This window comes from Meles meles, chromosome 1 (genome assembly GCF_922984935.1).
Source record: "Meles meles chromosome 1, mMelMel3.1 paternal haplotype, whole genome shotgun sequence".
Classification (NCBI taxonomy): domain Eukaryota; kingdom Metazoa; phylum Chordata; class Mammalia; order Carnivora; family Mustelidae; genus Meles; species Meles meles.
Window position 1 is genome coordinate 164,035,897 of NC_060066.1, and position 20,267 is coordinate 164,056,163.

Consider the following 20,267-nt stretch of genomic DNA (forward strand, 5'->3'; position numbering starts at 1 on the left):
AAACAGCTCACAATTATTTCAGCCATATGTAGAAATGGATGAATAAGTTGAAAATGACACGGCCCTACTATTTCTAAATGTGGGGTTCTGTGGGACGCTGGCATTACATAATGAATCAGTGATCAAATGAGTAAGACAAAGCCGTTCTGTTAAAGGAAATAAAAAAGGAAATCATGTCAAAGCAAAATTAACCTTATATTCTAAGTAGCTTTCTTTAAACGAAACTTGAAACACAGCCTCAAGAAAAAAAAATGCTTGTACTCCTTTAAATTCTGCTTTAAAAAACTTCTCTACTGCCTATAATTTATTCTGAAAGCAGAAAAGTATCGAATGCAAAAGATTTTCTCCACTTAGGCTAGAAGGAAAGTTGTCACAGAAGTCAAATGAAAAAAGAATATCCAACTGAAAAACCCAATCTGAGTTATGATGTTAAAGGGTAGGAAAGTATTTCTTAAGAACTTCAATTTCTACACAAATTCCAAATACAGCACAATATTTTTATTAATGCTGTATTTCCATTTGTTAGCAAAGCAAAGAACTAAAAACTAAGGTAAATGAGGCAAATGCCATAAAAAAATAGGAGGGATCTTTAATTCTCCTTGCATTGTGTAGAATATTTACTGAGTACTTTGAAATAAGCACACTAGAATAAATAAGTGCTATAGCCTAGCCAACATCAGAGAGCTGAGATACAATGTTTCCTCTACCATGACAAAAAAAGAAAAACTGCCTTTAGGACTCAAGTGACCAAAGATGAGATTAAGATCCCTTCAGTGTGGTCTAATAGTCATTGATTTCTGGAGATACTGTAATAGTTTATTTTCATATTTTACTATATACTTCCTTGTTAGATGAAATAATTTGGTTCCTGAATGAAAGAATCTGTGGAAGAGGGAATCACCAAGGCGCCCTTTTCCTAGTTCTAAGTCATGTATTGATAAGGATAATGGGAACAGGAGTAAGAGAATTAATGCAGAGAGTACTGTGAGAGTGTTTCACTCATGCTCATCTCTATTTGGGGCAGTCAATAGGTGAAAACTTGGGGCACCTGGGTGGCTCAGGGGGTTAAAGCCTCTGCCTTCACCTCAGGTCATGATCCCGGAGTCCTGGGATCGAGCCCCACATCCGGCTCTCTGCTTGGCTGGGAGCCTGCTTCCTCCTCTCTCTCTGCCTGCCTCTCTGCCTACTTTGGATCTCTATCTGTCAAATGAATAAATAAAATCTTAAAAAAAAAATAGGTGAAAACTGAAGAAGGGAACCCTTACTAAAATGGAGTTGGGGGGGGCCAGAAGGTGGAGCTCTACTGCCCACATCAATGATACGAACTGTCCATTACAGACTCCAAGAGAAGAATCATCAACAGAAAAAAATCCTCAAAATCCTCAATCACAGATTGAGGGAAGGATATACATTCCATCTACTGTAAGAAACTGACTACTCCAGCAACTCAGCCAATGACCAATAGGCATCATTCTGAATACTTGCTTTTCTCCGAAGGACTTCCTTTCAAACTCCACCCAACTTCCTCCTTCTCTATAAAGTGACATTCCTCTTCCTATATTTCTTGGACTTGCCCTGTGGTTTAGACCTAGCTTGCAAATCCCCAATTGCTATTCTCTGCTATTCCTAAATAAACCCCCTTTTGCTGGTCAAATAACTTACATTTCTAAGGTTAACAGTAGCAAAGATGTTTCCCACGTGGGTTCATAGTAAAGGAAAAAATGGCATGTCTAATTCTTGTTCTTATGTTTAGAAAAGGGCATCCGTTGTTACTTCCAAAGATTTCTTCTGATGATTCAGTTAGACAATAGAAAGTAGAATGATATATATTTCAATACAAAGTACTTACTTTGAATTCCATTCTTTAGGATGTTTTAATTCGGTTTTCATCCACTTATAATACTCTACAATAAAATTTGGATCTTCAAGCACTGAAATTAAAGTTTTGAAAAAGGAGCTGTGTATGCATTCTTTAATAATAGCTCAAAGTTTAAAATAATTTACTTTTCATTAAGTTGATATATGGCAATGATATACCCTACATAGTCCAAGTCATACTACAATGCTCACTTTACAAATTTCTTCCTTTGCCTTGAACTTTGAAACAAGTAGATTTTTCTTTAAAGTTTTCATTATAACAACACTTGTTTATTTATTTTTTTTAAAGATTTTATTTATTTGACAGAGATCACAAGTAGGCAGAGTGGCAGGCAGAGAGAGAGGAGGAAGCAGGTTTCCCGCTGAGCAGAGAGCCCGATGCGGGGCTCGATCCCAGGACGTTGAGATCATGACCTGAGCCAAAGGCAGAGGCTTTAACCCACTGAGCCACCCAGGCGCCCCACAACACTTGTTTATATACCATTTATAGTAATGAAGAAGGCATTAAAATAACTCATACAGAAACTACAGACACCATAGTTTAACAAAGTTCTAATTCAGCACTACGTGTAAAAAAATAAAATCTTGGAGTTGGAGGTGACATTACATAGGTCTTGATCTTCTACAAAGCAAGATTTGTCAATGGATGATCACTCAGTCCAACCTCTGAATGAATCAATTCCTTGCCAATGACAGAAAACTCCTCTCCCTGTGGTTGGGAAACTGCCTATTCCATTGCCACATAGTAGGTCCTAATATCTTTCTTATTCTGAGTGCTGAGTTTCCACTGGTCCTAGTTCTGACATCTGGAGCAATACTAACCAGGTTCATCCTTTCCCCATGGGAGAGAGCCCTTCTAATATTGAAGATAGCTCTCAGAGCAGCCTCAGTTCCCTCAACTTTATCTTAAGATATGGCTTCTAGAAACCTAACCATCATGGTAGTGAACTTTGTTAATGCTCCTATTAAAGTTCACATCCAGAACTGGCTCAGGATCTTGATTTCTTTTGAATAGCAAAGGTGTAAGCAGGTTACTACCTCCCTTGACCTGTGTGCTACACTTCTATCAATTCATCTCAGATCTGCAGTAGTATTTTCTGGAAACAACATTACACCACTGGCACATAGCACATACGTTCGTTGTTCATTATAAGCCTTATGCCTTCAATCAAATTAGCTTAAAATTTATTGAAAGCCAGATCATACAGGGTGCCTGGGTGGCTCAGTCATTAGGTGTCTGCCTTTGGCTCGGGTCATGGTCTCAGGGTTCTGGGATCAAGCCCCGCATCGGGCTCCCTGCTCAGTAGGAAGCCTGCTTCTCCTTCTCCCACTCCCCCTGCTTGTGTTCCCTCTCTGGCTGTGTCTATCAAATAAATAATCAAATCTTTAAAAAAAAAAAAAAGCCAGATCATACACAGACACACACACACACACCCCTCATCTATCTATCTATCATCTCCTATTTTTTGTAATTGTCCTGGTTTAGTCTTGAACAATTTAACTGACCAGATGCTTTCTACTAGTCTTACCTTTATCTGGAGCTTCAAACAATGATTCATTAACCTCTGCTAGCCTGATGAAATATGTCATTGATAGAAACAATTAAACTGAATAGTTTTCCTTTTCTTCTATTAATATTACATAATTTTCACTAGCTACAGCTAGTTCCTGGCTTTTTTTTTTCTTCCTTCACACACACACACAAATGCACATACATTCTTTTTTTTTTTTTTCTAAGATTTTATTTATTTTATTTGAGAGAGCACAAGTAGGGGAAGGGACAGAGGGAAGGAGAAAAGCAGACTCCCGCTGAGCAGGGAGCACTGGGTGGGGCTCAATCCTAAGGTCCCAGAATCATGACCTGAACTGAAGGCAGATGCTTAACCAACTGGATCACCCAGGCACCCCTATTAAGAACATACATGTTCTTAATATCCTTTATTAATATTCTTTTTGTTGGCATTTAGACTTACACTCCTCCCCTCATTAAGGAAGGCAATCTGAGCTCTGTAGGGTTCTTAGTGAGATCTCATTATTTCCTTTAGATGATTATAATAACTAATAGTAAGAGAGTTCTTCCTACACATTGGGCCCCTGTAAAGTAGGTGGTTACCATTACAATATACATTTTACCGAGGAACAAATAGAAAATTGAGTAATGTCTTCTTGTTGGGGCTATTACCAGTTAGACAAAATTTATATTTTAGGTTTCTATTCAAGGATGATTCATATATTTCCTTATTTTTTTTTTGAAATCACCTTTCCCACATTTTCTATTTGAATATCTACATTAGTCTCTTCCTTATATGTTATAAAACCCCAAATGGTATGGTCATCCTTCCTGAATATTTCCATTAATCTTATATCACTGACTCATTTTCTTCATTAATTTCTCTACTATCTGAGAGACAAAAAAAAAAAAAAATGCCACAGTATTTATCCAAACTTTTATTTTAATGCTTCCTATTTTACCCCTATAATTTTTTCATTCGGCATTCTACCATGCAACAATAAACTTCTTAAAAATCTTCTCATAATATGTATGTTGTCTCCGACACACAGTCCATTGTCTAGACATGGAAGATGCTCAACGAGTGATGGTGACAGGAGGAAAATACTGCAGGTGGAAAGGGCACATGAGAGCAAGGAGGAGGAAAGGACCAGTGAAATTTTGTCAGAAGTTTTTGAAGCTGAAATTCCCCATCATGACCATATCTTGTCCTTGTGACAGTTGTGTAGTCTGTGGTAGAAAATCATCTTCTATTGGCCCCAGAATATAGTTATTTCTTCCCTTCCTTCTAAAGATCACTGTACATCACCTTTTCTTTGTTTTTTCCATGACACATCTCTTGTCCAACATCTGTATAGGTTGATCTAAATTTTTTTTTCCATGACTGGGACTGTCACATCCAAAGAAACGTAATAGGATCCAACTTGCCTTAGCACGTTTTATCTTCCACACATATTATCTCATACTAACCACAGAACAACTTAAAATACAGTGGAATGCTTCTGGCAGTGGAAAGAATGAAAAACGAGGCACAAAGAGTTAAATGACTAACCTAAATTCATTTAACTGTACGTGGCAGAACCAGGACAGAACTATGGAGTCTCTAACTTCCAACATCGTGCTCTTCCTATGGCAGCCTTTCCAACCTTGGTTGCACATTGTAATCACCTGGGGAGCTTTAAAAAATGGCTACTGCCAGGTCTTGCTCCCAGAGATCCTGATGTAATTAGTCTGGGGGTGTGCCTTTTACATGGGAGTTTTTACAAGCTCCTCTGGTGGTTCTAAGGAGCAGTCAAGACTGAGAACCCCTGCATCACAATGAGATGATGCTGCCTCTTGCATCTGAATGCATTCTGGAGATACTTGTCCTTATTTCCCACTCAAAGACTCAAAGAATGGAAGTCTTTTAGGGTGAAAGCAAGCATCCCCATGATGTTTCAGGGTGTCTGGTCTGTCTGATGACAGCAAACGAACACCAGGATGCCTCCACTCAGTATTACAGAGTACATTGGTCTGAAGGATTTCTTTCCTTTAACATAAACATTTCCTTATGGGGATCATATTCTGTCATTAAGGTGCTGTTCCCACAACCATATGTATTGGTTCATTCTCTGCCAGACTTTTATTTGCCATTCTATACTGATGGACAGGGAACAGTGGATCATCAGTACATTTCCCCATATGATTGCCTATGATTATAAACTATTAATTTTTGAAAAATGTACTGCATATACTTCAGAGTTTGGATTTAAAACTCAGGCTATATAGAGACAGCATTTTTGTACCACATTATAGAGGCAGTATATCATGATAAAAAGAGCAACAGATGTGGAATCAGAGAATCTTGTTCAAGTCCTTAGAGCCACAGCCTACTGGTACTAATTAATAACAGCCACCTTCACTGAGCATTCACTATGTGCTCGGCACTATTTTAAGTCCTTCAATGCTATGAGGCATGTGCTCTAATTATTCTCATTTTACAGACAGGAAGGGAACTTGCATAGAGAGGTTAAGAAACCCACCCAAGGTCACACAACTAATAAGTAGCAGAGCCAGGATTAAATCTCAGCAATCTGGCTCTAGAATTTACACTCTTTACCACCATATAATATTTCCTCCTACCTGTGTGACCTCAGGTAAATTACTTAGCTTCTTTTTTTTTTTTTCTGAGATTTTATTTATTTATTTGACAGAGATCACAAGCAGGCAGAGAGGCAGGCAAAGAGGGGGGAAGCAGCTCCCTGCCGAGCAGAGAGCCCAATGCAGGGCCCAATCCCAGGACCCTAGGATCATGACCTGAGCCGAAGGCAGAGGCTTTAATCCACTGAGCCACCCAGGTGCCCCACTTAGCTTCTCTTGGTCTTGGTTTTCTCATCTGTAAGACAGAGTAATAATCATAATGCCTGGTTCATCAGCTTGATATACTACTATGTATGACATATATTAGGCATTCAGTAAATACTGGTTGACAAATAAAAGAATAAGATGGGGATGATTAAAAAACAAACAACAGAGTATACCTAGTAAACCGTGCTATACATGAATAAACTTACTATTACTATGGTACACATGACTATGGGTACATTTGTAGCATAAAGATATGGAAAAGAGTTAATACCCCAAATCGAAATATAACCACACATCAATATGAATAAAAAAACTTTTACAAATATGCATAAGAGTTTCATAATCTTTGCAGTGATAAGAATGTAACTGTAGGGGTGCCAGGGTGGCTCAGTGGCTTAAAGCCTCTGCCTTCGGCTCAGGTCATGATCCCGTGGTCCTAGGATCTAGCCCCGCATTGGGCTCTCTGCTCAGTGGGGAGCCTGCTTCCTCCTCTCTCTCTGGCTGCTTCTCTGCCTACTTGTGATCTTCGTCTCCAAATAAATAAATAAGAGAAAAAATAAAAAAGAATGTAACTGTAGAGGGGCACCTGGGTGACTCAGTTGGTTAAGCGTCCGACTCTTGATTTTGGCTCAGGTCACAATCTCAGAGTCATGAGACTGAGCCCCATGTTGGACTGTGCTGAGAGTGGTGTCTGCTTAACATTCTCTGTCCCCCCTGCTCCTACTCCTCTCTAAGAAGGTAAATTAAATTTTTAATAAAGAATGTAACTGTAGAAACTGAAGTTATTAGAAGTTTCCCTTTTAGGGACGCCTGGGTGGCTCAGTTAGTTAAGCGGCTGTCTTCGGCTCAGGTCATGATCCCAGCGTCCTGGGATCAAGTCCCACATCGGGCTCCTTGCTTGGCAGGGACCCTGATTCTCCCTCTGCCTCTGCCTGCCACTCTGTCTGCCTGTGCTTGCTCTCTCGCTCTCTCTCTCTCTGACAAATAAATAAAATCTTAAAAAATATATATATATTTTAAAAAAAAGAAGTTTCCCTTTTATTTCTCAGTAGCTGAAGAAGCATTCTATAATATCAAAGCTTCATCTTTATTATTGCCAGGCAATTAGGCTGTTTAAAAAATAATATTGGATCTTATCCAGCTGAATTATCCAAAGATAAAATGGCCAGCAGCAGATGTAAGGTTTAAATTTAATTTTTAGGGGCGCCTGGGTGGCTCAGTGGTTTGGGCCACTGCCTTCGGCTCAGGTCATGATCTCAGGGTCCTGGGATCGAGTCCCGCATCGGGCTCTCTGCTCGGCAGGGAGCCTGCTTCCCTCTCACTCTCTCTGCTTGCCTCTCTGCCTACTTGTGATCTCTCTCTGTCAAATAAATAAATAAAATCTTAAAAAAAAATTTAATTTTTAAAAAGTGTTGGTTGTTATTAAAGGAAAACTCCTGAAACATTCTTATAACAAGTCCTAGGGGGAGAACAGGCAGGGTGATTGTGAAATCTTGCACCAAGGGCTAGAATCAGTTGCAGAAATTCTTCTGGGCTAGAGACAGCCACCAAAGCTATTGCCTTCACAAAAAGGAATGAATTACATACTAAGTAGTGATAGCCATGGAAATGAGAACCAAATTAAACATTTTCATGTTAACTCTTTTGAAGAAGAAACTGCAGTCAGTGGTATTGCATTATTTCCTTCCATTTTTAATTGTTCTTTGTTGCAAAAGAATCATTTCCAAATTCCGTGAACTTCTGGCCTGTGCTTCTATTTTTTTTTTCTTAACAGTTTGAAGTTTCCAAATGCTTCTATATATTTATACGTTATTCCATAAGACACCATTTTCTACCAGTTGTTTTGTTTTATGGTTGAAGGAGCTAGATGCTGAGTCTTTCCCTCATTTGTGCCAACTGTTTCTGGATGCCTCGTCTGTTAAGGGTTCCTGCCTCCTGGATCCCATCTGAGTTCCTCAGTGTTTCCACATAGGAGGTACTCAAGATGTGTTTGCAAGTTGACTAGGCAGTACCCAACCACAAATCTTTGAAAAGAAATAATATTCATGTACTATGGCATCAAAAGTAATAAAATTATTTATACTGTTAGTGTTGCCAAAGATTGTTTCTTTAAGCACCTTAATTATTGTTCTTAATCCTAATCTATGATTAGTGAGGAAGGTAATGGTAATCACAAATTAATAACCAACATCCTGAAAGAACATGGAATTTCTTAGAAGTTACTCAACTAATTTATTTTAAATATTTGTTAAGCTTGGTATTACTTTCTGCTCTAATTTGTGCCTTAAAACTACACACTGTTTTGGTGATCTTTTGTTCTATTGAAAACAAGTATGAGACTATCACAATAATGAGATGAAATTCAGTGAGACCACAGATTAAGGCTGTGGTCATCAGGGTGGAGTGGAGAGACAAACATTCTTAATGTTGTAGGAGATCAAGTAAACAGGCTTAATTTGGGCAGTAAAGAGCTCCAAGAAACGTCTATGATTTTGGTTTAGGCAAGTAAACTCAATAATGGTGATCTGCAACTAACCAGGGGAGGTGATAACGACAGGATAGGTTTTGGGGCAAGATGATGAATTCACTTTGGCACATCTTAAGTAGGAGATACCTGTCACCCATGTGGGTAAATGTCCAAGGCACAGTTGTAAATATGCATGCAGAATTCAGAAGAGGGCCTGATTAGAGATGAGACTTTGGGAATTACTGGCAGATAGGCATAGCGAACAAGAGCACAAGTAAGATAAAGGCTAAAAATTTATCACTGAACCTGGAAGTTAGGAAGTCATGGGTCACTTCTGAATGCTCCATTTCAGCAGGATAGCAGGGCAGCAGACTGGATAACCTACTTGGATCTAAATCACGAAACAGCACACTAAAGATTCGATTAGATGGGACCAGAAAGTTGTCCTTCTGTCCCTTCTGTCTTTTTAGATCCTAATATATGATGGCAACAAGGTGATTTTTCCTTACACTGATAGAATTGAAAGCCTTAGGTTCGTATGTTTTCTCACTATTTTTCTATGTAGTACTTTCTCTGGCTTTGAGGATAATTGTGTATAGAATCAAAAAGTCTCCTCTTTCTATGAAGGTTCCACATTTTGGGGTGGAGTAAAGTAAGTCTCATAAGATTGATAGCTTCATCTTTTATTCCTCCAATTGTCTATCTTTCCTTCTGACTTTTAATGAGACTTCAGTCCAGGACTCTATACCAAAGAGGAACTAAATTAATAGTTGTTGAATGATTCTTATATAGAGGTAAGGAGAAGTTTATCACCTTCAGATTATAAATATATGCCAGTTAGTCTTTGAAAGCAAGATAAGTTGAGAATAATTAAGTGATTAATATATACCAAAAGGACATAAGATAAGGCTAGATCACCTTACATGAACTTCTACAATGTTCTGTGGCTTTTGATGTGGCTATTGTAGACCATGTCTCGTAGTAATCATTAAATGAGATTTCTTTAATTGATCTGAAAAATATACATTAAAATCAGACAATGAGTATTTGTAAGTTTCCTTTTTAAAATTATTTTATCAGAGTAGACTGTTTCAGATAATATCCTGCCATAAGACATTAAACAGATTTGTAATTTCTTTTTTTTTTTTAAGATTTTATTTATTTATTTGACAGATAGAGATCACAAGTAGGGAGAGAGGCAGGCAGAGAGAGAGGAGGAAGCAGGCTCCCTGCCAAGCAGAGAGCCCGATGCGGGGCTCGATCCCAGGACCCTGGGATCATGACCTGAGCGAAAGGCAGAGGCTTTAACCCACTGAGCCACCCAGGTGCCCCCAGATTTGTAATTTCTAACGAATGATCTAATATATCAATTTCTCCACTAATTCATACAAATCGCAAAAAAGAAAAACTCTCCAAAACATATTTCAAAATAGATGTAAAAAATGTACACTCATGTGCATATTATAAAAAGAAAAAAGTTTAAGATATCTGCCTTTCAGATTAACTTCAAAAAAGGATTTTAAGTAAAGCATCATACTTGCACATCTTTTCTTTCTACAATAAACTGTTTTCTTAAATATCTATGCTAAATTTCAGTAAGATCACTTTTATTTCCTTTTTATTGTGAGGAGAAGTAAGACACCAGCACTGAGATCAGTTTAATTTTCACACAGAATCTGGCCATTTTCATACAGGAAAAAAACACAACTCTTCTAACAATCCTGACTGCACTTATCCTTCCCTGTGCTGATATTACTCTATACTAATGGGAGAGCAAATGTTGTTATAAAATATGGAATGGGACCTGCTTAACAGGCACTTAAATAACTGCATTTCTAATTTTTTCCCTACAAACAATTTAATTGCAGCGATTCTCAACACTCCTGGAACAAAATTTTCCTTTGGGATGTTTTTCAGACATGTGAAGTCACCAATCAGTTGGCTTAAATAGATGCTGAAATATCAGACATAAAAGACCATATGTCTGTTTTCCATTTGAAGTTCTTAGCTCTTCGGAGGAAGCAGCAACTTTTCAATTAGAAAAAGTACACCAGCATTAATTTTTATAGGTGAACTGTAGGTACCTTAAATATTGGACTCATTTTGGAAATGAATGGGACAATATCTAAATTCTTGAACGGATCATTTATTTAAATGATAATTACACATGTCTAATTTTAAAAGTAACATTTTTCAAATGTATTATTGCTTTTGCAATCACACGTCAGTAGAAATCTGAAACGGGGTGACAATAAATTAATCAGTACTATTATTGCTTCCAGAGCTATGTGTGGTGCTTTACAACACTAAATGACATATTAAACTAACATTAATTTTGCCAAAGAAATGTTTCGGCATTTGGCAACAGAGGTAACAAAATGAAAGGCTGCATTATATCTCCTGCATGAAAAAGCTTGTGATCAATTTGCTGTCACAGATCATTTAGCAGACAACAATGACCCAAGAGGAAGGAAACTGTCAACACACTGTCTCATGAAAAAAAATACACCTCTTTAGGCACAATCGTCTCCATTGTTTTTTTGTCTGTCTGACGATGACCCATGACCCTCTCCCTTCCCAGTGGTGTCCTGTTCAATTTCAAACCGTTAGCCTTCAGGGGTTTTCTTTTCTTCCCCAGAATAATTAAAAATATTACCCTAAAAGGTATAACTTTAGTAGAGTTTGAATATACAAAGCAGAATGTCTTAAACATTTGAGAATACTTCATTTTCAATTCTGTAAAAGAAACAGCGCCTTAAAATAAGAACAACATAATATACAACACAAAACAGTAACAATTTTTACGATTATTCAGATAAGCTACTAAGTTTACAGGGAAGTATAAAAAATACATGTGTTTATAATTTGAAACATTAACAGGAATTTACTGCGTATTGTCATTGCCATTATGAATAAGAAAAAGTAGAAGATAATCCAAAACTGAACTTCAGAGCTTATTATCCTATTGGGAAAATAAGATATATACCCAAATTAGCAAATAGAATGGTTTTACATATTAACATGTATAGTGTTACATCATTTAAACAGACATTTGGAGATGACGACAGATACTTCTTTGGCAGGGGCAGTAAACTAAAAAAGTTGGAAGAGAGAGATGTAACTTTGTCTTGGAGGCTTTAGGGAAGGACTAACTTGGGATATGGATTTGGAACAGATGAAGGAGGCAATCTGGGTGAGAACAGTATTAGCAATAGCTCAGATGGGAAGGAGAATGGTGCGTGTGCAACAGAGCATGTTGGGGGAGAGACGATAGTAATGAGATAATTGACTAAGGTGGAGAGTTCCAATTTCAGAGGAATTGGAATTTGACAAAATAAGTGAAACTGGGCAATGCAGGTCTTCAGATTTAGGCAGAGAATGGGTTAGAGCTGACTTAGGAACAATTTATTAGGTGATAGAGAGCAATCAGAAGTTCTTGAATAAGGCAAGTAAATTATGAACCGAGTATGTGAGTAAGAGTTTTTTCTGGCCTCAGGATGCAGGGTGGAGTCTATGAGAGATTAAATGCAGGGAGACACGTTAGGAAACAGATGCAGTAATTCAGGCAAGAAATGCAGAGCTAACAGAAGGTAGGAGCAGAGACTAGGAAGGGGAGAGATGAATCTCGGACAAGCTAATGAAATGCCAGGACTGGTTTTCCGATAGGGTGTGAAAGGTGAAGGAATCTGGGGTCAGATATTCTTCTAAAGCCCAGAAGACCATTTAGTTTTGCTAGTAACAGAAAGCATCTAGAGACTCTGAAGTAAAATATGAGTTTAAATTTAAACATGGGTTTTAGGTGATGAACTTTAGAAGTGTGATTGAGAAATTGAGACTGGAAATAGGAGATTTGGGTCAAATCAACATAAAGGTTGATAGATGATGCCATTAGGGGAACAAACACAGAAAGAGTAAGTAAGTGTTTAGAAAAGAAAGATCAGAAACCAATTCATATTTAAGAGGAGCCAGTGAAGGAAACAAAAAGGATCATTAAGGGAAGAAGAGAGTCAGGGTAGTGCTAGGTCATGGAAGCAACCTCCCAGCCACTACCCAAGCCTCCTGATTAAACCCTTACAAATCTCTGGCTATATAGTCATGTAATATTATGATTAAGAGTAAGAAAGGCTTATGAAAAGCAGAGATAGGCCGAAAACAAGGTTTTGTAAACCAGTCAAGTCGTGAAGGCAAAGGAAAACCACTCAATGGAAATTAAAAGTGCAACTCCAGTGAGCACACGAACGACAGAAAGCAAAACAGCCTTATTGCTGAGATGAACTAGTTTGAGTGGCCTGGATAGAAGATCAGACCAGCTACAACATTCCCTTAAGAAAAAGCCTAACCCAGAGCAGGGCCTGAACTCTCTCACTCTGTGAGGGCTGACAGAGGTGAGGAAGCTGCCGGAGGAAAGTCTGAAGCTAGAAGAGGTTGGCTCATGAGGTTTAAGAAAAGCTGTCTCTGTAACATGAAAGTGCAAAGGGAAGGAGCAAGTGCTGATGGAGAAGCTGCAAGAGCTATCCAGGAGATCTAGCTCAGATAACACATGTAATATTTCTTTCTTTCCTTTTTTTTAAAGATTTTATTTATTTATTTGACAGACAAAGATCACAAGTAGGCAGAGAGGCAGGCAAAGAGAGAGAGGAGGAAGCAGGCTCCCAACTGAGCAGAGAGCCCGATGCAGGGCTCGATCCCAGGACCCTGAGATCATGACCTGAGCTGAAGGCAGAGGCTTTAACCCACTGAGCCACCCAGGCGCCCCAACACATGTAATATTTCAAAACCCATCCTTCACCTCCGTTTATCGTTAGCAAGTAAAAGTCTATAGAATCATGTCCAAAAGATGCTTCTATTCTCTTGCTATCTGGCAACCAATCCCCTTCTCCCCTCCTCCCTTTGGTTTTGTATCTCAGCTCCTGATACACTTTGGTTGCCACTGGCATCTGGATTCACTTTTTATTCTGGATGTCAACTTACTTTCCCTTGGTTCAGGCTGTGGAAAATACACTCTCTCATATCTCCATGCTTTTGAGTGTGCTATTCCCGCTGCCTAAATGTCCTTCTTCCATTGCCTGCAGGTGAATTCCTATTCTACCTCTAGAAATCACTTCAGGCATCACCTTCTCCTGGAAGCTGTGCCTTCTCCCACTCTGGGACTCCAAGCTTTAGGAAGATATTTCTCCCTCCACGTTCTTCCAGCATCTAGATCTTGTCTGTATAACACCACTTACTAGAAGTAATAATGTAATAAAAATAATTAATAGGTACGGCTCAATGAAATGCTGGATTGCATTTGACAGAGGCGGTACCAGTGACAGATGACTTAGTGAAAAAGTAAAAGCCTCTATGGAGGGGAGAAAAAGCCATAGGGGAAGAAGTTTCTACCCAATATGACTCATTTTAAATATGATTTCATTTGACCTTGGCATTCCCCCCAGTCGTGATCCTGGTATTTGCTCTGTGGCCTTCCAACTACATCCTCTGGTAGAAGCCGCTCCCTATATGGTCCTGTAGGACTAATAGTCAGGCATAGTTCTGCCCTACCTCCCTTTCAGAGGAGAGCTTCCAATCTTAGATTATAAATCACGTGAGATCAAAGATCACATATTATTCAGATGTGTGTCCCCAGGATGGGAGCACGGTGCCTGGCAGAGAGGAAATGCTCAGCGAATACATTTTTTTTTTTTTTAAAGATTTATTTATTTGACAGATAGAGATCACAAGTAGGCAGAGAGGCAGGCAGAGAGAGAGGAGGAAGCAGGCTCCCAGCCAAGCAGAGAGCCCGATGCGGGGCTCGATCCCAGCACCCCGGGATCATGACCTGAGCCGAAGGCAGAGGCTTTAACCCGCTGAGCCACCCAGGCGCCCCGCGAATACATTTTTAAACAAATGAGTAAGTAGGTGTTCTCTCAGAAGCTGCTCTATATCTTGTTAAGCGGTATCCTGCAGCCCTGGTGCAAACATTCCAGAGGACAAGCACAAGCTCAAATCACTTTTAATTACTGAATTTCAACTGGATTCCCCTGACTATATTCTACTCAGTTGACTAGACTTTGCCCATGTTTTGTTATATCTTTTGGAAACAGGGTTTAACTGTCTGGCTAGGCCTCTGGAATCCATTCCTATAATCAGGTTAATTCTTTTAGCTCATGAAGTAGTGTAAAGTTCTAGCATATGGTGCTAGACTGACAAGGCTAATAGCAGAATCTCTCTCGTAATAATTTCTGCAGGGCCTCATTTTACAATGAGGCCTAAAAACTAAAAGCTAGACATAACTGAGCTTTATCTCATAACAAATGTACTAGGGATAAGCATTTGGATTCACAGATACATAATAAATTGAAACCTTCTCTACACTAGGAGCATAGAATATCACTGAAATCTAGATTGTATTGCTTTTTTTTTTAATATTTTATTTATTTGACAGAGAAATCACAACTAAGCAGAGAGGCAAGCAGAGAGAGAGAGGAGGAAGCAGGCTCCCCGTGGAGCAGAGAGCCTGATGTGGGGCTCGATCCCAGGACCCTGGGATCATGACCTGAGCCGAAAGCAGAGGCTTTAACCCACTGAGCCACCCAGGCGCCCCTAGATTGTATTGCTTTGACTGAATCCTAAGATTTCTCTAGAGATTTCAGGCTAGCACTAGGCGAACACCACAAATAAGACCTGATTCTGGCTTCATTTATCCTTGGTTTCATTCAGAGGAACTGCCAAAGCTAGAATCACAGAAGTTCTTCTGGTCTCCTTGTACTGCCTTATCAGTAAATGCTAGCACTGTAACTTTATGCATTGCAAATAATTATACGACAAAGAGAAAGAACTTTGTAATATTCTAGGAACCTTCATGCATTATAGGGGATAAAACAGTGTTTATGCATTCAACAACTATTTACCAAAGGTCTATTCTGTGTCAAGAAGGTCAGTTGCTTCTCGCTTCTCTCCACATTGACGAGTTTAAGGGGCAGCAATGTCCTTTACTCAATGCCAACCTGGTACACTACCCACTAGACTATGCTTGTCTTTCTGAAATTTTCCAATACCTTCACAAACCAAAGCCACCTGAGTTACATAATTTGTTCATCTTTTATATAGGGCCAGTCAAGGAGACCGAAGCTGAAGCAAGTTATTTCAACACTAGTTAACTGGCTGTTTTCTACATCTGACTGATTATCAAATTAAGGCTGATGGAAATGTTCAAGAAACTAATTGCTGCAGAACCATTATGAGAATACTGACCTGTACCTTGTTCAGGTGTCCATGGCTAAATTGATGCCACATTTTCATTTGTCTACTAAAAGATACAATGCCTTCATCCTTATCTCACCGTTTTCCTGTAGAACTTTATCTTTTCCTAAACTACTTAGCTTTTTGTGATCTATAGTAGTTTGTAGTGATTATGTTGCCAACATTTTTTCCCTTTTCAATAAAAAAATAAAAATTAAAAGAATAGGCAAGTTCATATAATTACATTACATAATAATTACATTCAATTTTAATTCAACCATCTAAAAAGAATTCAATAACTTCTCACATTCTTCCTGAAAACATTTTTAAAAAGCATTTTAAAAGAGATTTACTTCCTTAAATGAAAAAATTTAAATTAAAAAAGTGAAATTAAATTTAAAAAATGAAAATTCAATTATGATAAAAAATATATATAAATGGTTTAAATCAATATCAAGATTCAAATCAGCCCTATTGATTTAAGGGCTCTTGGCTGGCTCAGTTGGTAGGACATGCGACTGTTGAGCTGACTTGTGAGTTTGAGCCCCATTTTGGGTGTAGAGATGAAAAAGAAAGCAAGAGAGAGAAAGAAAGAAAGAAACAGACATGGATTAATAAAGAAAAATTTACCTGATAACTTTATCTGGATCTTTAGGAAACTCAGGGCCATTATCTCTCACTGTAAAGAAAAACAAAAAGGATTCTGTTTGACTTGGAAGAATGAATATATGGTTTTATGTAAACTCTTCCCAAACCCTAAATAAAATGGTAATAAAAGAATAAAAATAAAGTATAAAACCTCAAGGAGAGGTAAAGAAAAATGGTAAGAAAAATGTTCAAGATGAGGGATGTGTGGATGGCTCAGTCAGTTAAGCATCTGGCTTGTGATTTCATCTCAGGTCACGATCTCTGGTCATGAGATTGAGCCCAGTGATGAGCCCTGCATCTAGCCCTATGTGGAGTCCTGCACTGGGCTCCATGCTCAGCAGGAAGTCTGCTTCTCTTCCTCCCCCTCTGCCCCTCCTTCTACTTGCATATCCTCTTTCCCTCTCTCAAATAAATAAATAAATCTTTATTTATTTATTTATTTTTTCCAAGAGGAAAGATGTTAAGTGGTGACTGTCTTAGCCAGGAATTTGAAACCTAATGACATGAAGAGGGGACACTAATCAAAGATATGTGTATTTACACTTCAGAACTTGAGAAACAATTCAGGAATTGGAGATGTTAGATGATTTTGAAAGGAAGGACGTATAGCACAGATATCAAATACTTATATCCTCACCCTGTCAAGCAGATGATCACCACTACTGAGACAGGAGGAAAGATACTTCCTAGAGAAACTGAATCAGAGAGACTCAGAACTGAAGGTTATTAGGTACAAAGCAGGATAAGAGTATGCTTAGGGACTGGAAGCAGGGATTAAATCACATAAATCTTATTGGATAGAAAAGACTCCTTACTCTTTCCCACTGTCCAATTCTCAGAGTTTAAGCAACTAGTGTCTCTCTCTCCAGGCACAAGACTGGAGGATTGTTTTCAGGAGAAATAGTCAGGCCTGACTATTGACATGGATAGGTCTTCACTAAATAAACCAATAAAGAAAGATATAAAACCATCAACCAGTCTAGTCTGTATTCAAATATTTCCAATATTTTTAATGATTGATTTCCATTCTTCCTATGTCCATCAATGGACAAGGATCACTATACGTTTGTGTAAAGTCAATATCATGAAAGATAACAACCAAAACAAATAAGCAGGGAGGAAAGCAGGAAATGGAAACATACTTTGCTGGAAATTTTCCAGAATATAGAACAAAAAACAAAGAGATGGACAACAGGGAAAAATACAAGTTTCAAAATTAGAGGATTGGATCAGTAGATCCTACATCCAAATATGTGGATATTTAAAACACAATAGTGAAAACGGAGGAGGGAAATGATAAAAGAAATAACATAAGAAAAAATTTCAGAACTAAAGGATTCAAATTTGATATGTAAACATCCTAGCAAATGCCCTATATGATGAGCGAGGAAGGAAACACACACACACACACACACACACACAAAACTACATCAAAAAGTGTCCAAAAATTTCAGGGGCACCTGGGTGGCTCAGTCGCTTAAGTGTTAGCTCAGGTCATGATCCCAGGGTCCTGGGATCAAGCTCCGGCCTCAGGCTCCCTGTTCAGCAAGGAGCCTGCTTCTTCCTCTTCCTCTGCCTGCTGCTCCCCCTGCTTGCTTTCTCTTCATCAAATTAAAAAAAAAAAATCTTCATTTATTTATTTTTTAAAAGATTTTTTTTCAAAGATTTTATTTATTTATTTATTTCACATACAGAGAGAGAGAGAGAAACAGAGAGAAACAGAGAATAGCAGAGTGAAAGGGAGAAGCAGACTCCCTGCTGAGCAGGGAGTCTGTTTTGGGGTTTGACCCCAGGACCCCAGGATCATGACCGAAGATGAAGGCAAACACTCAACCCACTGAGTCACCCAGGCACCTCAAATAAAATCTTTAAAAATTTTCAGATCCGTAGGGATAAAGAGGAAATTTTAAAAGTTTTAGAAGGTAAAAAAATCACATGTGAAGAGTTGGACATATGAGTGAAATCAAACTTCTCAAGAGCAATACTAGAAACTACCAGGTAATAGGATCTTTATAATTCTGAAATAAATTTCCAAACTAAAATTTAACTAAATTGTGAACCTAAGACAGTGGAATAAATACATTAGTAGGCATATAAAGTAATAAAATATTTAGCTCTCATGTACTAGCAACCTCCTATAAGAAGCGCTCCAATAAAATGAGGGTGTAAACCAAGCAAGACAAAAGCAAGGGATCAAGCAGGAGCTCCAATTTAAGAAACAGGCAAGGCTTCAGGATTGAAGGAACAGGATACCTACCGGAGAACTGTCAACTTGGAACTGGAGGAGGATGGAGTGCCAGAGAAAAGAGGTCTCCAAGGGAGTGAAATGCAGCTGATGGACTACATGGGAGTTGTTTTACAGATTTGTCACAAATTTTAGGGGAAGAATAGATAGTAGATATATTAAAAAACAAAAAGCAAGGGAATGAAAAATTGGGCCATTTGTACAAGGAAAGAAAAAGAATCATTCATGGTTCATGACAAATAATTATTAAGCCATAGTAAGTATTAATGTAACCAAACTATATTAGGAAGACAGGGAGAGAAATATGGATGGAAGGGGTATAAGTCTAAATTTCTGTATTTCAGATGAAGCCTATAAATAATATCTAAAACTGAATACCCCAGAAATATTCGTATTAAAAAAACTTGGAAATATAGTCATAAGTTCCAGGAGAAATATGTTTTGAAAGCTGTTGGTAGTTTGTGGAGGTGGGGCAGCACTCAACAATGGAAGGTGTGGGGTACCCAGGTCTGCTATGTTTTATTAAAAACCAATTTGTATGCTTCCAGAGAAGATGGTAGAGTAGGATCCTAAGCTCACCTTATCCCATGGATACAACTAGATAATACTCACATCAGCGTAAATAACCCAGAAAACAACCCAAAGATTGACAGAACAGATTCTTCATAGCTAAAGGCAGTGAAGAGGCCATATCAAAGAGGGTAGGAGGGGCAGAGACTTGGTCAGGAGCCAAACAGACCTGTAGACTGTCTACAGGAGGGAGGGAAACCACGGTTGCAGAGACAGGAAAGAAATAACCCTCATATCAGGCACTGCAGGGACAAGGAACCTGGATGAAGAAGATGAACCCCCACGACATTTGGCTTTGAAAACCAGAGAGGCCTAACAATCGGTGGGGCTTAACACTTTAAAAATCAGCAAGCTCTGCTTTAGGAGAGCCAAGAGGGTGACAGGAAACTGAGCCCCTGCCCTTAAAGAGACAACACAACAAATAGCCCTGCTGAGATACTGCACAGAAGTAGCAGTTTGAAAAGTACCTGGAGTAGGGGCACCTGGGTGGTTCAGTGGATTAAGCCGCTGCCTTCGGTCTGGTCATGATCTCAGGGTCCTGGGATGGAGCCCCACATCGGGCTCTCTGCTCCGCAGGGAGCCTGCTTCCTCCTCTCTCTCTGCCTGCCTCTCTGCCTACTTGTGCTCTCTCTCTGTGTCAAATAAATAAATAAAATCTTAAAAAAAAAAAAAAAGAAAAGTACCTGGAGTATATGGGAAGGAAATTTATTTACCAATCTCATAGCATGTGCTGGATCGGCAAGGAACTTTGAGAGGCTTTTGCAAGAACAAAAGAGCTATTGCATGCCATTTGCCTCCTCTGCCACAAACCTAAACACATGGACATCTGCAGGAACCAGTACAGCACCAACAGTCCACCTAGCTGAGTAATTTCCCTGTCCCCC

At 38.7% G+C, this 20,267-nt stretch overlaps 1 protein-coding gene across 4 annotated transcripts in view; it reads right to left on the reverse strand.

Moving 5' to 3' along the window:
• The window catches only part of UBE2U (ubiquitin conjugating enzyme E2 U), a 60,246-nt gene that overhangs the window by 13,755 nt on the left and 26,224 nt on the right, over window positions 1-20,267 (reverse strand). For 2 of the 4 annotated variants that reach the window (XM_046021337.1, XM_046021349.1), the window contains 3 exons: window positions 16,551-16,599; window positions 9,626-9,714; window positions 1,850-1,931 (listed from right to left, as the gene is read on the reverse strand). In XM_046021337.1, coding sequence (XP_045877293.1) covers window positions 1,850-1,931; window positions 9,626-9,714; window positions 16,551-16,599 — 220 coding nt within the window. Of the gene's footprint in view, window positions 1-1,845; window positions 1,932-9,620; window positions 9,715-16,550; window positions 16,600-20,267 lie in introns of those variants that run through there. The other 2 variants (XR_006820564.1, XM_046021340.1) reach the window with 2 other exon arrangements.